This window comes from Magnolia sinica, chromosome 17, assembly GCF_029962835.1.
Source record: "Magnolia sinica isolate HGM2019 chromosome 17, MsV1, whole genome shotgun sequence".
Lineage (NCBI taxonomy): Eukaryota > Viridiplantae > Streptophyta > Magnoliopsida > Magnoliales > Magnoliaceae > Magnolia > Magnolia sinica.
Genome location: NC_080589.1, coordinates 10,811,681 through 10,833,808, shown reverse-complemented (window position 1 = coordinate 10,833,808; position 22,128 = coordinate 10,811,681). Strand labels below are relative to the sequence as shown.

The 22,128-nt window shown below is 38.8% G+C and overlaps 1 protein-coding gene across 1 annotated transcript in view; it reads left to right on the top strand.

The window, feature by feature from the left end:
* Positions 1-11,181: 11,181 nt before the first annotated feature.
* LOC131231536 (E3 ubiquitin-protein ligase IPI1-like) overlaps positions 11,182-22,128 on the top strand; it is a 32,227-nt gene continuing 21,280 nt past the window's right edge. Inside the window, exons 1-2 of the mRNA XM_058227753.1 lie at positions 11,182-11,610; positions 17,177-17,346. Of these exons, the coding sequence (XP_058083736.1) occupies positions 11,439-11,610; positions 17,177-17,346 (342 nt within the window). The 5' untranslated portion in view covers positions 11,182-11,438. The remainder of the gene's footprint in view (positions 11,611-17,176; positions 17,347-22,128) is intronic.

Genomic DNA, 22,128 nt, shown 5'->3' with positions numbered 1-22,128 from the left:
CTATAAATTTTAGATTAATATTTTCACCATTATTCCCTCATATTCACCTGATTTAGATTTCGTCTTAGTCTAGTTCTAGTTCTACTTAGTTTCAGATAACGTATAGGTATCAATCCCTCATGATTCGACCTCGGTCTCACCGAGTTTATTACTACATCACAACCCTATACTTGGAGAGTGAACAAGTTTTTGGCATCGTTGCCGGGGATTGACAGTTACGTTTTCTGAGATTAATTACTTTTAGAATTAGGTTAAGATTAGGATTTTACTAACTTTAGGTTAAAGTTTGTTTTATTTCTAGAAACTAACCTATTTCCTATTTTGTAGGATCCTGACATAAACTTCTATTTTGGTAATCTCTTTCTAAATTCTCTACTTTTTCTAATTTCTATTTTTAGAATTAAGATTTTATTTTTTAGAAATTTTCTAATTCTAGGCTTTCTTTTTTTTAAATTTTCTATTTTCTAATTTTGGATTTTTTGTTTTCTAGTTTTAGAAATTTTTCCCTTTTTAGAAACTAACTTAGCGTTTTATTTCTAAGATTAGAAACTTTCTTTTTTAGAAACTTTCTATTTTTATTTTTAGTAACTTCCTAATTCTAGGATTTTCTTCCTTTTTAGAAACTAACTCGTTTTCTTTATTCCTTAGAAAATTTCTAATTTTAGATTTTCTGTTTTTAGAAACTAACTTGTTTTGTTTTCTATTGCAGGTTTGCTCCCTACTGTTGACACATAAGGAATATCTTTCATCTTGTCATTTTCTAGGCTGTTCTTAAGACACTGAAATTGGTCAAACTTATCACCTTTTACAATAGGTGCTTAGCCAAGAGCACAACTTTACATGTCAAATCTTTCGAGAACCCTATCGATATAGGCCCTTTACGATAAGCCAAGCAGTCCACGTGATCTATCTCAACTAATCTGAATGCTGATGACAAATGACGCATCACCAATATCTTCATGTTAAAGTTTTGAGATAGAAATTTTTTAGTCTCACGCGACAATCCAATATGACTACTGGCCAACAAAATATCGTCAACATATAAGACTAAAATAATAAACTTACTCCCATTGACTTTCACATATATACATTCATCCGCAGTGTTTTCAATAAAACCATATGGGGAAACAACTTCATGAAACTTTAGGTACTACTGTCGTGATGTCTGTTTCAACTCATAAATGGACTTCTTAAGCTTGCAGACCAGATGTTCTGAGCCTTTGGCTTTGAAACCTTCTGATTGCAACATATATACGTTCTCACTTAGGTCTCCATTGAGAAACGATGTTTTCACGTCCATTTGATGCAGCTTTAAATCCATATGAGCAACAAGATCCATAATGATCCTAAAGGAGTCTTTCTTCAATACAAGTGAGAAAGTCTCCTTAAAGTCAATGCCTTCACGCTGACTGAAACCCTTTGCAACTACTCTGGCTTTATACCTTTCGATATTGCTCTTAGAGTCCCGTTTGGTTTTGAATATCCACTTACAACTAATCGGCCTAATCTCTTTAGTTAATTCAATAAGGTCCCAGACTTTGTTGTCCTTCATGGATTTCAATTCGTCCTTCATGGCATCGAACTATTGAGAAGAATTGACACTTTGTTCAACTTACAAAAAAGATATAAGATCCTTTTCAGCTCCAATGTCAAAGTTATGTTCCTACAGATAGACGATGTAATCGTCTGGAATCGCAGATCTTCTCTCTCTATGTGATCGTCTTAAAGGCTCATTATTCTGAATTGAGTTTTCTGTTTCATCATCAGTGGATTGTATTTGAGGCTTTACATGGTCATCCATAGGGATCTCAGGGTCCAATGCTGGACGAACGACCACGCTACTCTGAATGATTGTGGTGAGAATCACAATCCGTTCTTCCTCAAACACAATGTTTCTAAAGTTTATGCTCCCACTATCTTCAGTATTCTCAATAAACTTAGCATTCGCAGTCTCAATGACTCTCAGGGAATATGATGGACAATAAAATTTGAATCCTTTGGATCTTTCTAGGTATCCAATAAAGAAGCAATTAACCGTTCTAGGGTCAAGCTTTCTTTCATGCGGATTATACGGTTTGACTTCTGTAGGACAACCCCATATATGAAAGTATTGTAAACTGAGCTTTCGCCTTGTCCACAATTCATATGGAGTTTTCGTTACAGCCTTACTAGGGACTTTATTAAGGATATGCACAGCTATTTTCAACGCATCACCTCACAATGATTCTAGTAATGTTGAATTATTAATCATGGACCGCACCATGTCCTTTAAGGTGTGATTTCGCCTTTTCGCTACACCATTCTGCTCTGGAGTATCAGGCATGGTGTACTAGGTGACGATGACACAATCTTGTAGGTATCTAGCGAATGTCCCTATATTATGCCCAGATTCGTCATACCTTCCGTAGTACTTGCCACCACGGTCGGATCTGAAGACTTTGATCTTTCTATCGAGTTGATTCTCGACTTCAACCTTATATATCTTAAATGTATCCGGGGCATCTGATTTGTCGTTAATGAGGTATAAGTACCCATAACGAGAGTAGTCATCTATGAAAGTGATAAAATACTTCTGGCCATTCCAAGATGCTGTAGGGAACAGTCTATAAATGTCTGTATGAATCACTTCCAAGAGTCTTATACTCCTGTGACACCCTTTTTCCTGGTTCTAGTCTATTTACCTTTAATGCAATCTATGCAGACTCCAAAGTTTGAGAAGTCCATAGAGTGAAGAATTCCTTCTCGCATGAACCTTTCCAATCTCCCATGAGAGATATGACCTAATCGCCTGTGTCACAGCATGAAAGAATTTTCACAATCTAACCTTCGCTTAATGCCTTTAGTGTTTCTATGTGATGAGTTAATACTGTAGATATATAAAACATCCAAATCTAGCTGATAAAGGTTATTGACTAAAGTGCTAGAACCAATCATAGCGGAATCATAGGAAATACTTAATTTTTTATTTTCAAGTTTAAACTCATAACCAAATTTGTCTAAACGAGAAATGAAAACCAAATTGCACCTTATAGAAGACACACAAACAATATCTACTAGATCAAGAATGTATCCTAACGATAACCTAAGCCTACAGACTCCAATAGCTTCCACGTTTGCTCTAATGTCATTCCTCATACAAACCGATCTTTCTGTATTAGTTGGTGTCCGACTTTGGAGTATATCTTGCATGAAATTACATATATGAATAGTTGTACCAGAGTCTATCCACTGGGAATCTGTGAACATATCAGCTAAATTAGATTTAAAACATACTAAAACTTTATTCTTACCCTTATAAACTACCTATTCTTTAAATTGTGTGCAATCCTCTCCAGGACCGAAGAACGATTTCTTAAATAATGTTTCATTTTCTTAAAGTTAGACCCAGTAAGCAAATGTATGGAATTATACTGGTTTAGAACATTGGAAACAATCATGGTTGGACATAAAAAAAGCCTAACACTCACATTAATGAATGAACAAGTCCCACATAACACTACATGAATAAAAATTACAAACATTATGCATGTATTAACATTCGATTGATTTGGGCCTTCAATCAAATGACACATAATGATGATGGGTCATAGCCATCAAATTCTTGCAAGAGCCCGGCGTCTCATTGTGACTCCTCATTTGGGTGAAATTATGACATAGAAGAGGCTCTACTGAATATGAAGCTGACCAGTGCTAATGAAATAAATCTAAGATGTCCATCACCTTTGGGCAAAATGAATGTCTTAAAGTTATATTACCATCACCAATCATTTCACCCTGCTCATATCCTGCCAAGCGATGATACCTCTTTATTCTGACTATCGCCCGCTATGGAAACAAACGCAATTAAATGCAATCTTAATATGGATGGTCACTGAATTCCATAAACAGAAGTTTGAAAGTAAAAATTTTCGCCGATTGAGGTCACTTTAGTAGCTAACACTACCAGCTCTAATTCCCACTCCCAAACTCAAGGATTGTCACATGGTCCTGCCCATAATGGACCATTTTATAATAGTTCTGACTTGGCCCAAAATACGGCTAATGTTGACCGCCCATAGGCTAAATATATTTAAAGTGATGGTTAGATTAAATTCCAAATGGTCAACAACTTAATATCAGTCCTAAACGTATGGGTAATGGCCCTATTTGATGTCAAATTAGAACTTAATGATGCATTTAACCATATTTATTGAATTACTAGAGCCTACTAACCATCAATTAGGTTTTATTTATTCTAAAATGGCCCAAGGTGAGGCATAGAATGGGCATCAAACAAAACCAAATTAGGGCCTAAGGTAGCTTGCAAACAGACCTTGTCAACGGGCCTGAAATAATTGGGAATGGGCTCAAGCTTATCTCCAAGGTGGGCACTAAAATAGAGGCCAATATATGCTTAAATTAATCCAAATCAAGCCCACAACCTGTTGGAAACAGGTTTATCATTTGGGCCCAACTGAGTCCATAAATAGGTCTAAAATAGGCCAGGTGCACAGCCTAGCTAGACAGGCCCATAGAGAGAATCCACGTGCCGGAGCCACTACACAGGCCCAACGGCCTATTCCACAGGCCCAAGTACTGGACCTAATGGACAATTTCAAAAAGGCAAACACTTTTCAAAAGGGAAATTGCCAATGCTCAGATGTTTCCTAGAATGTAGCTGCACATCTCAATTCCTTGCCAAATAGGAACTATTGTCCTCAGCAGTTCCTGAAAACCAGCCGCATGTCTCTCCTCTCTGTTTCTTCCTTTAGCCTCGACGCCACCGCATCTCGCCACCGTAACCATCAGCTACTATCGATTACCATTCTCCATCCATCATGTTGACGGCAATGGAAAACCCATCAAGTTACAACAACTCCTCATGGCTGCTGAATCCAGTGGCTGCGGCGGAATAATGTGGTGATGGGAGATGGGTTTAGCCATTGATGGCTGTTAGAGGCGTTGGAAGAGATGGGCTGCGGGATTGCCGCTGAAGCAGTTAGATGTGGCTGACATATCCAGGGATCCAAAACCCTTAATCATTGCTGCCGTTAATGGAGGTATATTCCACCATAGATCACAGCCGAGAGTCGTGCCATGGGAGAGAAAGACGGTGGGTTTCTGCAGATGCGGTAGCCATGGGTACCGACCCTAGTCGCGGCTGCTACCGTTGATGCAAGTGCATTTCACCATTAATGGCAGAATGGATGTGGTATAAGGCTGAAGCCCATGTCTGCTAGAGCGCCACCGTCAATGGGTTGTTGTCGCCGAATCTGATGGCCATGGCTGCCGAAAATGATGAGGTTTCAATCCTTGATTCCATGGCAGCCGATAGTAGCCATCCAACCATTCATGTATGCCGGTGCTCGAGACAGGCTATGGCCATGATGGTTCATGGTAGGACAATCATGGCTACCATACGCCCACCAATCCACCGCCAGTGCACACTGATTGCAAGGGCGACCCACAAATATTGATTATACATAAAACCTTGCTAAAAACCCAAATCGTTGAGACTGAATGAGTGCTCGACAAAGGAATCTATCATAATCGATGTATAGGAAGCTTTTATACCAAATGTTACACCTGTATTGCATAATTGATGGATCGTTTATGCATCAATAATGGAGATCCAATACAATAATCTTAAGGCGTGCCTGATTGGGAAGACATTCTTGATTCCTTGTTGTAGCCGACAAGAATCCTGATCTTCCGCACCTCACGCCTTTAGGAGAATCTCTCAATGGGACTAGGGTTTTCTCAGTTGTATTGGTGAGGGGACTAAGACATCTATTTATAGGAAAAGGAGCTAAGAGCTTACCCATCACACTGAGAACCTCTCAATGGGACTAGGGTTTTCTCAGTTGTATTGGTGAGGGGACCAAGACATCTATTTATAGGAAAAGGAGCTAAGAGCTTATCCATCACACTTCTCCCTCTAAGGTCTCCACACCGTAGGTTTACATATCTGGCTTAATAACCGAGTATAAGGATAGCGGTTCAAGTATCCCGCCCCAAACCTATATACAATGATTACAACTGTAGTGGGGCCCACTGAATCGTTCAATTTGAATAATCCAACGGTCATATCTAATGATCATGTGTGGCCCACCTGATAGGAGTCTTACACATTCTTCCTGCTATAGAGATGAAATAACCATCTTAATCCCTTTGCGTTAATAGGCAATGGATCAAAGGTTTATTTGGCCTCCATACTTCTTCATTGAAATAATTGGATTTTCCTAAACATCTCCCTACTAATAGGGCAGTTGTTGAAATCATGCCTCACAACACTGAAAAATGTTGTCAAGCACTTCAGGGATACCTTTATGTTGTGATAGTCCAGGCAGAGGCCGAGTTCCCTCGCTCGCAAAAGGATTTTGTAGTAAATGAAAGACAAAGTATTATATTTAAATATGATCATACCAATATATCCAAAGACACCATCTGTACTTTACATTCACATAGGGCCGCTGATATTCACTATGAATCACGGATATTCATATAAGACCGCCAATATTCATTAGGAATAATGAAAATTCACAAAGAACCCCCGGCATTCACTATGGTTCACGGATATTTACAGAGGACTGTTGATATTATTTGTGAATATCAGCGGTCCTCTTATAATATCCGTGAACCACAACTAATATCAGCGGTACTCTGTTAATATCCGTGATTCACAGTGAATATCAAAGGTTCTCCGTGAATATCCGTGATTCATAATGAATATTAGTGATCCTATGTGAATATCCGCGCTTCATAGTAAATAACAATAAATAATCACAATGCATGTGGTCTCATTATTTATACAACCAAATAAAAAAATGAGACCTCGCGCTCTTTTCTCTTTTATTAACTCCCACCATTTATATAATAAGAAAAACTCACAATATTTATAAAGGAATTGCTACACCCTCTTTCTTTTCACAAACTCCCATCACACCCTCCTTTCTTTTACCAACTGTCACCATTTATGCTCACCAATAAAGACAAAACAAAGAAGAAGAAAAAAACTTACTTTTGCTCACCATACCTTATACTTTAGAGATTGTGGTTGTAAAACTTAAAATTTTTTTTTTCCAGAAGTTGTCTGAATCTCGTCGGATCTTAACTGAAGGTATTTGTCGTTGCCCAGAGAGTGGTGACTATGGCTGTACAACTACCAACTGTTAAAGAAGCTTTCACTTCGTGTGATCCCAAGGAAAAAAACAGAAAAAAAAGAAAAAAGAAAAATAAAGAATGAATCGCCAAATGGCTTTGTCAAGGGCTCCATTTTTTGAACCCATTCACATTTTACGTGGGGCCTACTGTGTTGTCTCGAAGCAAATTCAACTCTTTCATAAGCAAGTGATCTTAATTTCATGTCATTAGTCCAAGTTTGAGGGTAGATCTCATCATAAATGGAATATATCAAAAGAAATAGTTCAAAATTAACACATAAAGTTAGCGTATTGGTGGGCCACAGACACCTTCAAACAGAATTTTGAGAAGTCGTGGATTCACGAATATCTAATTAAATTGAACAGATCAAATTGATAAAGAGATATTTTTGCCCCAAAAAAATTAAAAAGTAATTTGAAAGTTAAATTTTTTTATTCTGGTTCATAGATGCCTCCTTACACAGCTACAAAATCCCGAAGGGCCATGTAAACTAAAAACCCACCCTATCGCAAGCATAGTCCTTCCCCTATGGATGGATTCTGTCAGAGGCCTGGGCTATGAATCAACGTGGTGTTAGGACCCATCGTGATATTTTTTTTTTTTCATAAGGTCACCTATACCTGAATGAACACACATATAAGATGATCAAAACTTTTGCGGCTCCCAAGGAGTTTTTAATGGTGGCGTTCAATCCAAATTGTGTGGTCCATTTGTCCCTTGGATCTGCCTCAATTTTAATCATAGATCTTAAAATGATCTGAAAATAATGAATGGACGGCGTGGATAAAACTTATACATCACTGCGGGCCCCACGGAGCTCCTGCCTGGACCGACTCAATCCACATCCCTGTCTTAACCCGAGTTAATTAATCGAGTCAGTTCTGACACGGACATGGAAACTCCACACTCGCGCGTAGGATTAGAATCCCACTCGAGAGAACATGGTGCCGGCATGGCATACTTGTGCAAGATCCAGGCTGTTTATAGTTCGAGGCCCACAGATTATCACTCTATTATAACCATCAATTCCGTCCATTCATTATGTGGGAACATCTCTATTGTGAAAGTGTGTGCACCGTCCGTCAGTTTCTTTTTCATCCATTACCGTACCTCTATCGTCCAAACAATAACATGCTTGGTATGATCAGGAAAACACATATTGGGTCCACTGATGAACAGCTAGGATCTTTCGTCCATCAGACAGTCTGCCACGTACGCCCGCGAGTAGGTTTTCATTCATAACCATGCCAGTTTCCTTAACGGCACGTCAAACTGGGATTTTTGTAAGCGGCGGTCAACCTAATCACTTCCGAAACAGGTTTGCTATAATACGTCTCGTGATGTATTGTTATATGATACGTCGGGATATAACAGTTGGATCTAGATATATTTCAGATGATCCAAATCGTAGATCTGATGAGATACAGATCTGGTGATGTCTTATTAAAACATTTTCAAAATTGGAAATTTCTGAGATTTTGATCAATGCCTCAGAAAGTGGTCCGTATTTAAAAGAAAAATTGAATATAAGAATTTTTCTCTTAATTGGACCCCAAACCATTAAGGAAAATTGTGTATACGGTTTGGATCATTGACATGACCCAGATCCAACGGCTACATTCCCGACGTATACTGTAACAGTACGTCGTGACGTATGGGAAGCATTGTAAGCTAACCATTTATTCAGGAAGCTTTTGATACGCTAGAAGAGTGTGATGTCCATACGCAGGCACTAATTATTTTTACATGTGTCACATAATTAGTTCAAATCGAACCAGACCATTTATGTTCCAAGATTAGATGAACAACAAAAAAACTATGATCTGATTGAAGCATAGTTTTTGGACGGTAAAAATGAAGAATATCCAACGGTCCCATTTCACCCAACAAGTGTCCACAAAGCAGAGGTTAGGTTTATTCAGCCAATCTAATTTTGGGAGTATGACTTAGTTTCAGTGACTTAATGCGGTTTAATATGGGTTGATTCGTGACATTTGCATACGATTTTATGAGTGCTTGCATATCATACATCATACACTTCAGAGTATCAAATAACTCGACGGAGGTTTTTATTTTTTGGCTGCGGATGACGGTGCAGACGGACGCGGATATCCTGCAAAAGCTCTTCGCATGAAGTTCTGCGAAAGTATTCTGGTTGGGGCCCACTGCGATTTCTGTGAGAAATCCAACCCGTCCATCAGTTTTTCGAGCTCATTTTAGAACCTTATTCTAAAAATAATATGGATCCAAAATTAAAATAGACCACACGAGAGGAAACAGTGGAGATTTATTAACTACAGTTGAAATATTTATATGGTCACAAAAGTTTTGTATACGTATAAGTTTTCAGTTTTTTCAATTTATCCCACTGAAGATGACCTTATAAACATTTTGGATGGCATATAAACATCAAGGTGGAGCCTAAGAAAGTTCCAACCGTAGGCATTTCTTTCCCCACGGTTTCATCTACTATGGTTTACTTGGGTCTCCTAGACTTCTCATTTTTTGTTGCATATCTTAAAATGAGCTTGAAAAATGGATAGATGGATTAGATTTCTAATAAATATAATGGTAAGATATACCCCACCTTCCATCACAGCGCAAGGAATTTCCTGCCAAAGGCTTCCGCAGGAAATCTGACTATACTTACACGTGCCAGAGTCGGACGCGGTTTGGGTATTACTCGCATGTCCCAAGCTCGGGACAGACCTGGCTGGTGAAGGGCCAACGTGATCCATGGGTTTTTTCTACACTTTCTATTCATTTTTTTGGTATCATGTTAGGTTATAAACCCAAATTTAGCAGATATAAGTCTCAAGCAGACCACATAAGATTATTAAATTCCTGCTGCTGAAAATTTCTTGGAGGCTATGTAAGTTTTGCATGAAGCTGGTATTTGTGTTTTACCTTCATACAGGCCATGTGAGCTTATGAGGAAGTTGTATGGTAAATAAACATCATGGTAGGCCTAAGAAAGGTTTGGCTAACTCCACTGCCACAGCTGCATATTAATGTGTGATTCACTTGAGTTTTGATCTACCTCATTATTTTTTGTCTTAACCTAGGGGTATAGGAAAAACTGGATAGACAGCGTGGATAAAATTCATACATCATGGTGGCCCCTCGTAGCCCTAGCCTCTTCTGTGCCCGGTACCAGCTGGGTAGTACCCAATCAGCATCTCAATAAAGCCGAATTAAATTAAACTGACTAAATGTGAGACCTCCTGGGTGATAAAATACAGAAAATCAAATTAGTTGAACAATCCTATCTATTTGTTCGCTGACCATTTGACTTTCTTTCATTTTTGACCGTCCAATAGTGTCAACCAATCTAATAATCAGATCACCACCTAACTGTGGTTTTTTTTTTTTTTGTATGACTATGCATCTAAATTGGGACCCGTAATTTGGACGGTATAATTTGAATAACTTATATTCCACGCATGAAATTTCTCAGTGCCTGTGTACCATCCATCATGCTTTCATAAAGTCTCAACCTTTTTTCTCATGACAAGAAGGAGATTGGACTGCTGTTGGAGGCTAGGTGGGGCCAACACGATATTTGTTAGAAATCAATTCCGTAAATACGTTTTTACAGATCATGTTAGAATATAATAAAAAGAGAAAAAAGATCAATTTAAAACTCTAAGTGGGCCACGTTATAAAAAAAGTGAGGATTGAATTCCACCGTTGAAACATTCGCTGGGTGGCAAAAGTTTTGTATCAGGATGATAATTTTATGTTTTCAGTTCATCCTGGTGGAAATGCCTTACGAACGGTTTGGATGGAATACAAACATCAAGGTTGAAGGTTTCAACGGTAGGCATTTCCTCCCCACTTTTCCGGTTGTGTGGCCCACTTTAACTTTGCATCTGCCTATTTTTTGTGTTACGTCCTAACGATAGCTTTAAAATCGGATGAACGGAGTGGATTTCTCAACAACAACATCACAGTGGGTCCCACCTATCTTCCGGCCGCAGATCCAACTGTCGGTTCGGAGCGCCTCAGACCGCCCGTATAAAAAACCCCAAACCACGTAGTAAAATCCGCAGATTTAACTGTTCGGAATAGAAATCGCTCCTGATCGGTTCCCGTCCGAAAGAGAATTTCTGTTGTCCAATTTTCTCTTCTTCTTCTCTCTCCTTCTCTGTGATTCCCAGAAAAACTTCGATTTTCTAGGGCGTCTGAAATTTCTGCTGTAATTGTTCGTTATTTCCAGAAAGGCGTCGATTTGAAAGGAATTGGGAGAGTTTCCCCCCAATTTTAGACGGATTTTAGGGTTCTGGTATGAAGGTATGGGCCTAGGTAAGACAGATCTGTCGGATGATCGGGGTGGGGCCGGCGGTGATAAACGGCTGTCGTTTGTCGCGTCGTCCTCTGTGTTTTGCTCCATTTGTCTCGAGGCAGTGACGAATAATGGGGATAGATCGACGGCGAAGTTGCAATGTGGGCACGAGTTTCATCTTGGTGAGTAGAAATAAATGTTGGATTTTAGAGATTTATGATGTAGAATTCCAATCGAAGGTGTTTAAATTTGTAAAATTGGCATTGTTTGGCTGCTTGATGCATGGGTATTTACGTTATATTTGTGTTGGTTGGGGGTATTCCATGTGTCATTGTAAACAAGACTTCAATTTTGTAGAACTAGGAATATGTTTTGAATTTTGGGTAGATTTTATCTCAAAGATTTTTATTTTCCCACCATGTGAAATCAATCAAAACTTTGTAGTTGACGGCAAGAGTGGTTGATATTTGTCAACTGGGTGGACTTGGTAAACCTTGAAAAATTTTGCCAATTGTGCGTTGTGATCTGGATTCACATGTAAAATCCATATTTTGATGTGGAGTGTTGATGAAGAGAAAAAAGGTATAGATCTCTCTCTACACACCACCTTATTTAGAGAGAAAAGAGGGACACCAAGAAACCCTGGTACTTGAAGACAATTTACGTCCCCTTAACAATGTAAAAAAGCTCCTGGTACTGTCCCTGAGATTTATCGTAAAGTTTGTATCGGGTCTTAGTACTAGAATGGTGTCTATCAATGGTTTGCACTTCTAGGAAGATAGACTATTATCTTGAAATCTTGTTTAAAACCCAAGAACTCAAACCTCTTAAACTCTTAGAATGAATAGAGAGGATTTATGTTATATATAGCCCTTAAGTGACTCTTTGTGAAATGTCATGTGCATTAAACATTCATGGCACATACATGGAACTTTGTTAATGTGGTGCATACATCCATGTATCTTGATGATGGATGCATGTATGTGCTTTTAGAAAGGGTGCATTAAACAAGTTTGTGGTGGATACATGTATCCAATAAAATACTTGTATGACATTATTAATTAGAATGCAAAATACATGTATGGCCCCACTATAAATTTGCAACACGTATCCAACAATAGTTAGCTTTCCACCTACAATACAAATCTAGTGGCCACTAATATAACACTCCATAATGATCTTCCTAAACAAAGGAAGTCAAACCTTGAAGAACAGTGGTGATAGTAATTCCTCTAAATTCATGCTTATGGATGGCCTAACTCACAATCGTAACTTGAATTTTCCGCTTGGCCCACTTGACTGGCCCTCCGTGATTTAAAAAAAATGGAATTTCTTTCCTTTCATATTCCCCAATATAATGGTAAATGGAACCATCATCTAGATAATATTCCCTCATGCATGGAATGGGCCTCTCGACCATCCCATTCCTGCTAGACACCAAGAAACCCAAAAACATTGCACTAAGGGTCTTAGAGACCCAACAATGTCAAATAAGTAGCGCCATACATCCTTGAGTATTTACAACGATTTAGATGGTTACATGATCCCTCATGCTCTCTACACATGATGCGAATATTGGGCATCACTATTTTCCTCTTCCTAAGATTGTAAATCATAAAGATTTTATTAGCTAAGGCGATTCATGCAAACATATGTACTCTAGGTGGAGTTGAGATATGTCATACCTTGGCGAGTGGTAATATGGTTTCATTGCTAGCATATGCAATCTAATAAAAGAAAAGCAGGAGCTCTTCAAAGAAAGGGATGCCTACATAGCAACGCTCCTCATAGCTCTTCTAATTTTCTCTATATCTCTCTCCTTTTCTTTCTTTCTTCCTTTCTTTTTTAGGAACCGTTTCTCTCTCTTAAGATGAGAGAATATCCACTTAAGAGTTCCGGTACTTCTATGGATTTCTCAAGGAAATGGTATTGTTAACTATGTATGCACATACTTCAATGCCCACATAATGTCTATACTCATATGGATTATTTAAAGAAATGATACAAGTTAGGATCAATGCCCACATAATGCTTGTCCTTGCTTGATTTTTAGGCTAGTGCATGTTAAGTGTGAGGCCACATATTAAATAGGTTGGATCTTACACAAAATTTCAACTCACACGTCTTGTGTACCTACGATTGAGCAATGGACAAGAAACTACCCTTAAAAGACCACTTTCAATCATAACTGTCACCATTTGAGGTATCAGAATTCACCCAATACAACTTTCCTACAAGTCTACCATAGTCATGTTGGAGTTGTGCCCTGGAAAACCAATGTGGTACTTGTCCACAGATGGCATGGATGCCATAGTGATGATCTTATCTATGGATCATGATGACCATGTGTTTGATCTGGACGGGTTGGCCATGGACACAGGGTCATTGGCCAAGGGAGAGTTGTGGGCCATGGATCTCAATACTCTGTTGTGCGATGATCACGTAGTAGGTTGTAAGATAGGCCTATTGTTACCATCATCATTATGTGGTCATCCCGTGTGAGGGGGTTGATGATGAGGACATCAGTGTTGCGCCCTTTAGAGTGTACCAGAAGAGGAGGCGTCACTGACAGAGTACCAGATCCATGTGTCGGATTTCACATCCTACCACATGAGTGTTCACCCCGACCATAGATCCATGGGTCAGATTTCACACCCTACCACATGAGTGTTCACCCCGACCATAGATCCATGGGTCAGATTTCACACCCTACCACATGGGTGTTTTAGTTTTGAATTTTTTTTGTTATTTTTCTTGTTTCAAGGGCTTTAGTGCAACTTTTTTTATTTTTGTCTTTTTGTTATTTTTCTTGTTTCTAGGGGCTTTAGTGCACTTTTACTTTTTTCATAGCTTATATATACGTTGTGAGAAACCTTATTTTCATTATTATTGAATGAGTAAGAATTCGTTTATTTTCTTCCTCTTTATTTGAGAGATTAGAGTTTTAGGATTGACCTTTGGGTGTTGAGGATTACACCCCGATTTCGGATTTTCTTCTTTCTAAGATCTTCGAGGTGCAAGAAAAGGTAAGAATCATCTTCATTCTTTTCTTTTGACGACAAAAGGACTTATACTTTCTTCATATCGAACCCCTTATCCTTCACCCCTTTCGTTTCTCTCTGGATACCCCTTTCTAGTTTGAACGGAAAAGAAGGATGGTTAGTCAGTAGAATCCCATCCAAGCTTATTCATGGACTGACTTATGCTAGATCTGAGATATTCTCATATCCCGAGGTCCTCCCTTTTTATTGTTTACGTGATCTTATGCTAAGGGGCATGATCCTAATGGAATAACCTCATCTTTGTGTTGAAATTTACCTAATCCCTTTGATTGAAAACAGTTAGTTAATTGGTGTATTTATTTGAATATTCTTTAACCTGATTATACATGCATCTAGGGTTAGGTCATCACATGTCCCTGCATCAATTGATGACGAGTAATGATAGAAAGTTTCCACCATCGGGCATGGTGAGGAGCCAGTGTGCCCTACACCACAAGGACTATGAGTGTGTGATGGGAATGGGCTCCTAGTTTGGATATGGTGGGCAGTTACATTGGTGGATCGAGTTCCAGTCTGTAGATTGGGAGGCTCATCATGCCTGGACTAATTAGCTTGTGGATGTACTAGCTTTGATTAATCCTTAGACCCAAAGATGTGAGGAGTTCGAAGTCCTGATTACATGCGCTTTGGCTCACTTTAGGAGGTCAACTTGTGGCTAACAAAAGTGGGTTTTGTTGTGTGCATACATCAAGGTTTGTTGAGGCTTGCATGATCAAATAAGGGAGCCACTAATTTTCTGGGAACTTCCTCTTATGGCATAGATCGTGGGGATCGGATGTTCATCAAGTGCTTTTTTCGTTGGGCCTAACACTCAAAAGGTTTTAAAAATATTTTCAATGTGAAAATTTTATTTTAATGGCTAAAAGGGTTTTGATCGTACTTGATGATGATTTAATGGTTTAGATATGGGGTGGTCCACCATTTTATATTCTTGGGCATTGGATCATTGGTGGATGACCATGACAATGGAAGGATTAGATCAATTTGGGTACGTGGATTAAAGTAAAGATTACATGATTCCAATGTAGTAGGGCATATGGAATATTGTAGGGTGGTAGAGTACAATAGTTATGTCTCCTTGAAAAGCCTAACTCATATACCATTCCTATCCTAGAGGGAGAGGTGATGGTTCTCTCCTTCCTCCAGGTTGCATGTGTAGAATGTGTGGGGGTCCACTTGCGTGGACGGCTTTGTGCATCTCCTTTGGTCCTGCTCTACGAGGTGATGTGTGGCTCTCATCCTCTCCAATATTTGTGATTGGGGATAAACTTTTTAGTTGAAGGAATGACATTGACAAAATCAACGGTTTCTCAGTGTTATTGATCAAGGTAATCCTAGCCATAGGATTTCTATATTTTCTTTTCTAGAAACTTAAGAATATCTAAATGGGGATCCTTAGATTGCAATTCTGAACTTTGAGAACTTCTGGTTTCTGCTGCGTTTCGAAAGCCCTAAGAAGTCACATGTCTCATCCTCACATAAAGAAATAAAAGAAGGAACTGAAAAGGGTTAAGGCGCCAACTTTTGGTATTTAAAAAAAATTTGTGGTACCATCCATTATTGGCACTTTCTCTGCCATTTTTCAAGTGTCAAACAATATTGGAACAACACAAAATTCATTCTATTTAAGGCCTCTTAGTTAGCTTTTTAATGAATCTAAGCTCATGTGATCCTGACATCCTGACATCAGCTGGCTGTGTTATGAGTGATTTATGCAGGAACTATATGGTTGTGATGGGACTTGGGGTATTTCAGTCATTTCTTGATATTTTACTCAAAGAGATGGTTAGGAACACGCGAAAGATATTTTGTGAATGGTTGAATGAAGAAGGTTCCTTTTCGAGAGAGGTTCCTCTACACTTTGGATTAGTTGCTCGATACATTGTATTAATTTCCCAAATATTATCTTTGCACCTTGTTCTGTACTTACTTGGAAGTGCATTAGTCAACATTGAAGAGTGGTTTTTGTCTGAATTTTTGGAGTTGCTAAAACTTGCCAATCATGGTGTATGTTAACAAGTCCTTTTTCCTAGAGGTTATTCTGTGGGTTCGATGGTCAACTGATAGTGCAAGCATAGAATACTATAGATTTATATAAATTTTTTTTTTTTTTTTGATGGTCAACCGATTGTGCAAGCATAGAAGTTCTTTGTTTTTTTGGAAAGGCAGATCTATATAAAATTCTTGATTTCTATTTGTAGAAAAATCTTAATTTCCATGTCTTGTGGCTTTACATCAGTTTTTGCTGTAGTAGCATTCTTTAGATTATCCTGTGTGCACTTGAAAATAGGGTTCTTTTAATCATCTTTCCTGTAGTGAGCTCTTAGAACCACACACTCCTCCCCCCCCCCCCCCTCCCCCCCCGCCCGCCCTCTTTTTTTTGGTTCAATGAGTTTACCTATTTAGAGTTGTGTTATTGCTAGTACTTGTTTATTGAATTGGCTGCTTCTACTCTTGAGGTTCACACATTTTTCTAGTAAAATTTTCTGTAATGTTAAGACCTACCCCATTCACTTAGGAGATTTTTGTTATGTTTTTTTTTTCTTTCTTTTCTTTTCTCATTGCAGTTCTGTTTTCCTTCTGTTTTGGGTTTTCATCAGATTATTCATATCACCATCTTTCCAAAAATAATTGCTTATTTGGATATGACTATTGTTTGGCTAAAAGAATCTCATAATTTCTCCAGATTGTATTGGTTCAGCTTTCAATGCTAAGGGACAGATGCAGTGTCCCAATTGTCGAAAAGTTGAGAAAGGTCAATGGCTCTATGCAAATGGTTATCGGTCATTTCCAGAGTCTAGCATGGATGACTGGACACATGATGAGGACCTATATGACCTAAGTTACTCAGAAGTGGTAAGATGACAAGTGATTCTCAGTACTTGCTGTGACCTGTTTCACAATTGTTTTTTACTTTTTTTTTTTTTTTTTGCAATGGAGAATTGAGTTGTTGCTGGTCAGCATAGAATTTAGAAATTCAATTTTAGTTTCTCTGAATTCCTATTGGTACCCATGACGATTCGTGACATATGTTGATCTTATAATTTCATTTACATCTATAAAGGATTGAAGTGTAAGATATTAAGGTATTACCTATGCTCGGCCTGCTATGTTGTACAGAGCTGCCTGAGTTTTTAGTTTGTATCATTGTTCACTGTTGATATTGTGCCTCCTGCTGTGGATGACCATGCAATGGAAACCCCCAGATTGGTAACCGTCCAATATAAGCCTTTTAAGAGATAAAAGATAGAAACTGTTCACATTTAACCACAGAATGGCCAGATATTACAAAAGGTGGGATCTTTTGATCTGGTGCATTGGTCTGCCATGATGAGGCTGTCATATAAGCAGTTTGGATCATTGAACCATGAACACTTGAAGAAACTAAGTACCCGTAATGTAATACTGTAAAACTGCCGAGCATTGCATAGTACCTCCTATCCATCCTATGTTACAATGGATATATTACATTACAATAAGTCATTATGTCTTCATCATCACCATCGTCATCTAAACCTTTTCCTAATTAATTGGCCGTCTACATGAATCTTGTTCCACCATTCCACTCTATCAAGGGCCATACCTTCAGTCAGACCACATGCCATCAAGTCTTTTTTCTTACTAGCTACATCCGTGTCCTTTTGGTTTACCCCTTACCCTTTTAGAGACTTCACAATAAGTATTTTGATGCAGGACATGGAAAATAAACATGTTATGCAAGATTTCAGGCGTTAGGTAATACCAAGTTCAGAAACAATCACAGAAAATTTCACATCCCACAGAAAAGCTCAAATATTCAACAAGGGGAATCGGCACGGGTCCAGGCCTACACGGGCTAGGACTAGATCAGTAAAATTATGAACCAAACGACACTCAATGATAAGTAATAATCAGCCACACATGCACAGTCAGTCCCTAACCCAAGGGATTCACCAATTTCAATCCAAGGAACCCTAGGGTGGAAAAAAGGTGCAAACAAATTAGGGAAAACACAATCTAGGGCTAGGGTTCATGAAAAACAGATATGAAGGGATAAAAGAGGATGAAACCTGATCCAAAAGACGGCCCCGCGTGTGGACAGCGGGCCTGGGGCGTTCGCACGTGCGCGGGTACCTAGCCGCACATGCGAGGGAGCGTCGATTCCAAAAAACGTCTCCTTGGCCCTGGTCGGCCAGGGGTATGCTCTAAAACCTTGGAGTTTCGGGTCGATCCAGGCTACGGCCTGTGCGTGGTGCTTCGCCGAAGCTTCAGCCCTCATGCAGGGCTGAAATCTGGAGTTCTGCTACAAAGAAGAAATCTGTTGCCACCAAAGACGAATTTGAAGTACGGATGATGGTGGAAGATGAAAAGAGAGATGGGGGAGGATGGGGGTGAGTCGGGATCGATGTGGCTTCGCACCACGGTAGTTAGCCCTTCGAAAAGGGAGAGGGCTTTGCACCCACTTGAATTCTCCTGCAACTCACGAAGAGAGCAGAAAAATAAAGCATGAATTTATATGAAGCTTGAATGAATCAAAAGAACTACAATGAGTGCCTATTTATAGGAAAACCCTATACCCCAAAACTCGCGCCATGTGTGCAACCTATTACTTGGCAATGAAGTAAATTAAAATAAAAACTAAACAAAAAAATCTAAAGTGTTTATGATGTTCTAAATAATAACAATAAGTAAAACCTAAAATATGAAATCAATCCGACTAGTGAGCTACGATCATGAGATCCCATGGTGGGCTTTTCTTGATTGTCGGGCCCCCTCTTTTGAATCAAAACTTCGTCTCCTAACTAGGAGGCCCTCCCTGGACGTCGTCATCGATCTAGATCGACGGTGGGGTCCTCCTCCTTCTGGCGTACATGCGTAGGGGGCGGCGTTCGTGCGCGTGATGTCCCCATCATATTTATTATCTATGAAAAAAATGTAGTGAATAGAAAAAACAGGTTATGTTGAAGTGCTATTTTAGCGTTATCTTTGTATCTTCTGTTGTTTTGAACTAAATTATTTGCTAAATGTGGTACCCAAGCTGAACAATTAGTATAAAAACCTTGCTTAATACCAAGCTGGTAGAATTGGTTTATCTTATGGAGATCTATTGTATAAAGCATCAATGGAGGTGTCGTGTCATTGATTTGGCCAAATGGTTTCAGTGGTTTTTTCTTATTTATGGAATGTGTTTATGATGCGACTTGAAACAATGGATCTACTTGTTAGGAAGTGCCAATCTTGCTATGCTGGATTTCAAGAATATTTTAGAGACGACTTTTTAAAAACAATATATTTGAGATCCACGAATCATGTAATAGACTAATAGGATGGGGTTGATCCTCTAGCTTAGTTGAAGTGTTCTCCATATGTGGCAACCACAAGGTCATGGGTCCAATCCCTTCTTTACCAACTGAAAAAATGTTGGAAAGAAGTGTGTTTGGAAAGTATCCTCTGTCCAGAGAATTCTTAATAGGATCAGTGCTTTATTGTTGGACTGGGCGAGGGTTAACCACAAATCTAGGGGCTTTTCGAGGGCTATGATCTTGCATAATTGGGAAAAGTGCTCCTTTTTAATTGAGTTTTTGTTTGTTTTGGTTCGGATCTGCTTTCATTCTCTATGTGGGTCAGATGTCGTATTTCATGTGGGCTGGACTGCTTGTAGTAGCAGTGCTTTTGCAGGCAGTGCTTTCTTTGGTTTGTCTGTTGTGTTGTATTTATGGTTTTAGATTTTCTGAATAAAGATCTTTTACCCATCAAAAAAAGAAAAAAAAAGAAAAAGAAAAACAAAAAATGTTTTATTATTCCAACCAGCTAAATTCTGTTATCTCTTAGTCTAGTAAGGTGTGATGTGATTGGTGTACCTGGTGTAGGTATAGGTGAATATCAACATTTTGTATGTTTCATGTGCAAGTCGTGCATGCCTTCTTTCATGTCTAGATATAAATGTTGGTTTCGATGCATCCAGACATATTGACGCAGCATAAAGCTGACTTGGAGCTGGCATTGAAATAGATTAAGAGAGATTGAGTGTCTTAATTTAGGACTCGACAACCTTCTACAATGAAGCAACGCAAGTAGTAGAAATTCACTAAGGCTCTGTCTGGGATCAAGGAAATGAGACTGGATTTGATAAATCTGTGAGCTTGTCAAATTCATGAATTTGCATTGGATTTGGCTGACAAATCCCAAAATCCACATCCACTGTTTGGGAATGAAACATCAAATATTTCGATTTGTGAACATTTATGGCAATGTCAAAGCATTTAATGCAATCGAATAACTTTTATTGCTTTTAAGCATGTCTCTCCTTTTGTGGATTTGCAAAGTCTTTAATTTTTTTGGGGGATTTGGATTTGCCCCAAATCCATGGATTTATGGGGGTGTGGATTTGGGAAATCCATGAGTTTGACAAATCCTCATCAAAAAACAAACAGGAGGCTTTCGTAGACTTCACAAATCCTTGCCCCAAATCCCTCACCCCAAAGAGCACCTAAAAAGAAGACTAAAGGACAGCCGAATGAAATTTTAATAAGTAGAAGATGAGTGATAACTGCTAGGATTGGAAGAGAGGAGGAAGAAGAGAAAAGATGAGAGGAGAGAGAAGGAGAGAGAAAAGATGAGAGAGATGGTGTCAAGCATCACATCAGTAACTTTTGAAGGATCACACTTCACAATAGAACCCATCAGGGGTTAAGTATCATCAAAATAAGTACGCATGGTTCCATATGGTCTAGATTATATTGACCTCACATATTGCTCTCCTCATTTATCTTAAAGATAATAGTCTAGCTTGTTTAATAAATTTCAAATTAAGAAGGAAACTAACTAAATAGGAAGTGAATATGTCTCATCATCCTCATCATAGCCTTATTCCAATTAATTTGGGTTGGCCACATGAATCCTGTTCCACTGATCTGTTCTATCAAGGGCATATACCTCACTGTGACCTAATGATGGCGATCAAAACTAAAAACTCTGTTAACTTCAAATTCGAAATGAAGAGTAGCACTTAATTGCATGATACTACTAACAAGGTGCCGCTTCCGCACCAAAGTACTTCAGAGTTGCACTCCCACTTCCTAGGTGTTTTATACGTGCTACGATTTTAAGGCAGATACTTCCTACTCCCACGCTTGAACATGCTGCTGCTTTGCTTCATGCTTCGTGCAACTATAGAGTAGCACATGAAACGTCTGTTTATCGTTTTCCAGATTCCAATGGTTAGAAAATCACCTTTAAGTTCTCCAACTTCATCCAGTCCAACACAAGAACATTACAGAAGCAAAGGAAGTAGGGAAGATGATAAAAGGGGATAGATTGTGTAGTCCCACCACAAGATCTGAACGATAGGAGTCTCATCAATAATTCTGTTGAAGAATCTCTTTCCTGGTGTCTCGTTTCCTCTCTCAGGAAACTGTGATGGAAAATTTATTCAGTAAAATTCACTAGCATACCTCAAAAACTCAATACATATGGCTCTCTAATGTAGCCATGACATAAGTCTTAATTAAACCCAACGAAGTTAAGGCTAAAAGCCCACTGGCCCATTAACAAAACATTCCTAAAGCATCTCCAAACTTGCAGTGGAGGAGGATAAAATAAAGAAACTGAAAGAAGTTAAAATTTCCTAAAACTCTATATGTATGTACCGTTTGGGCT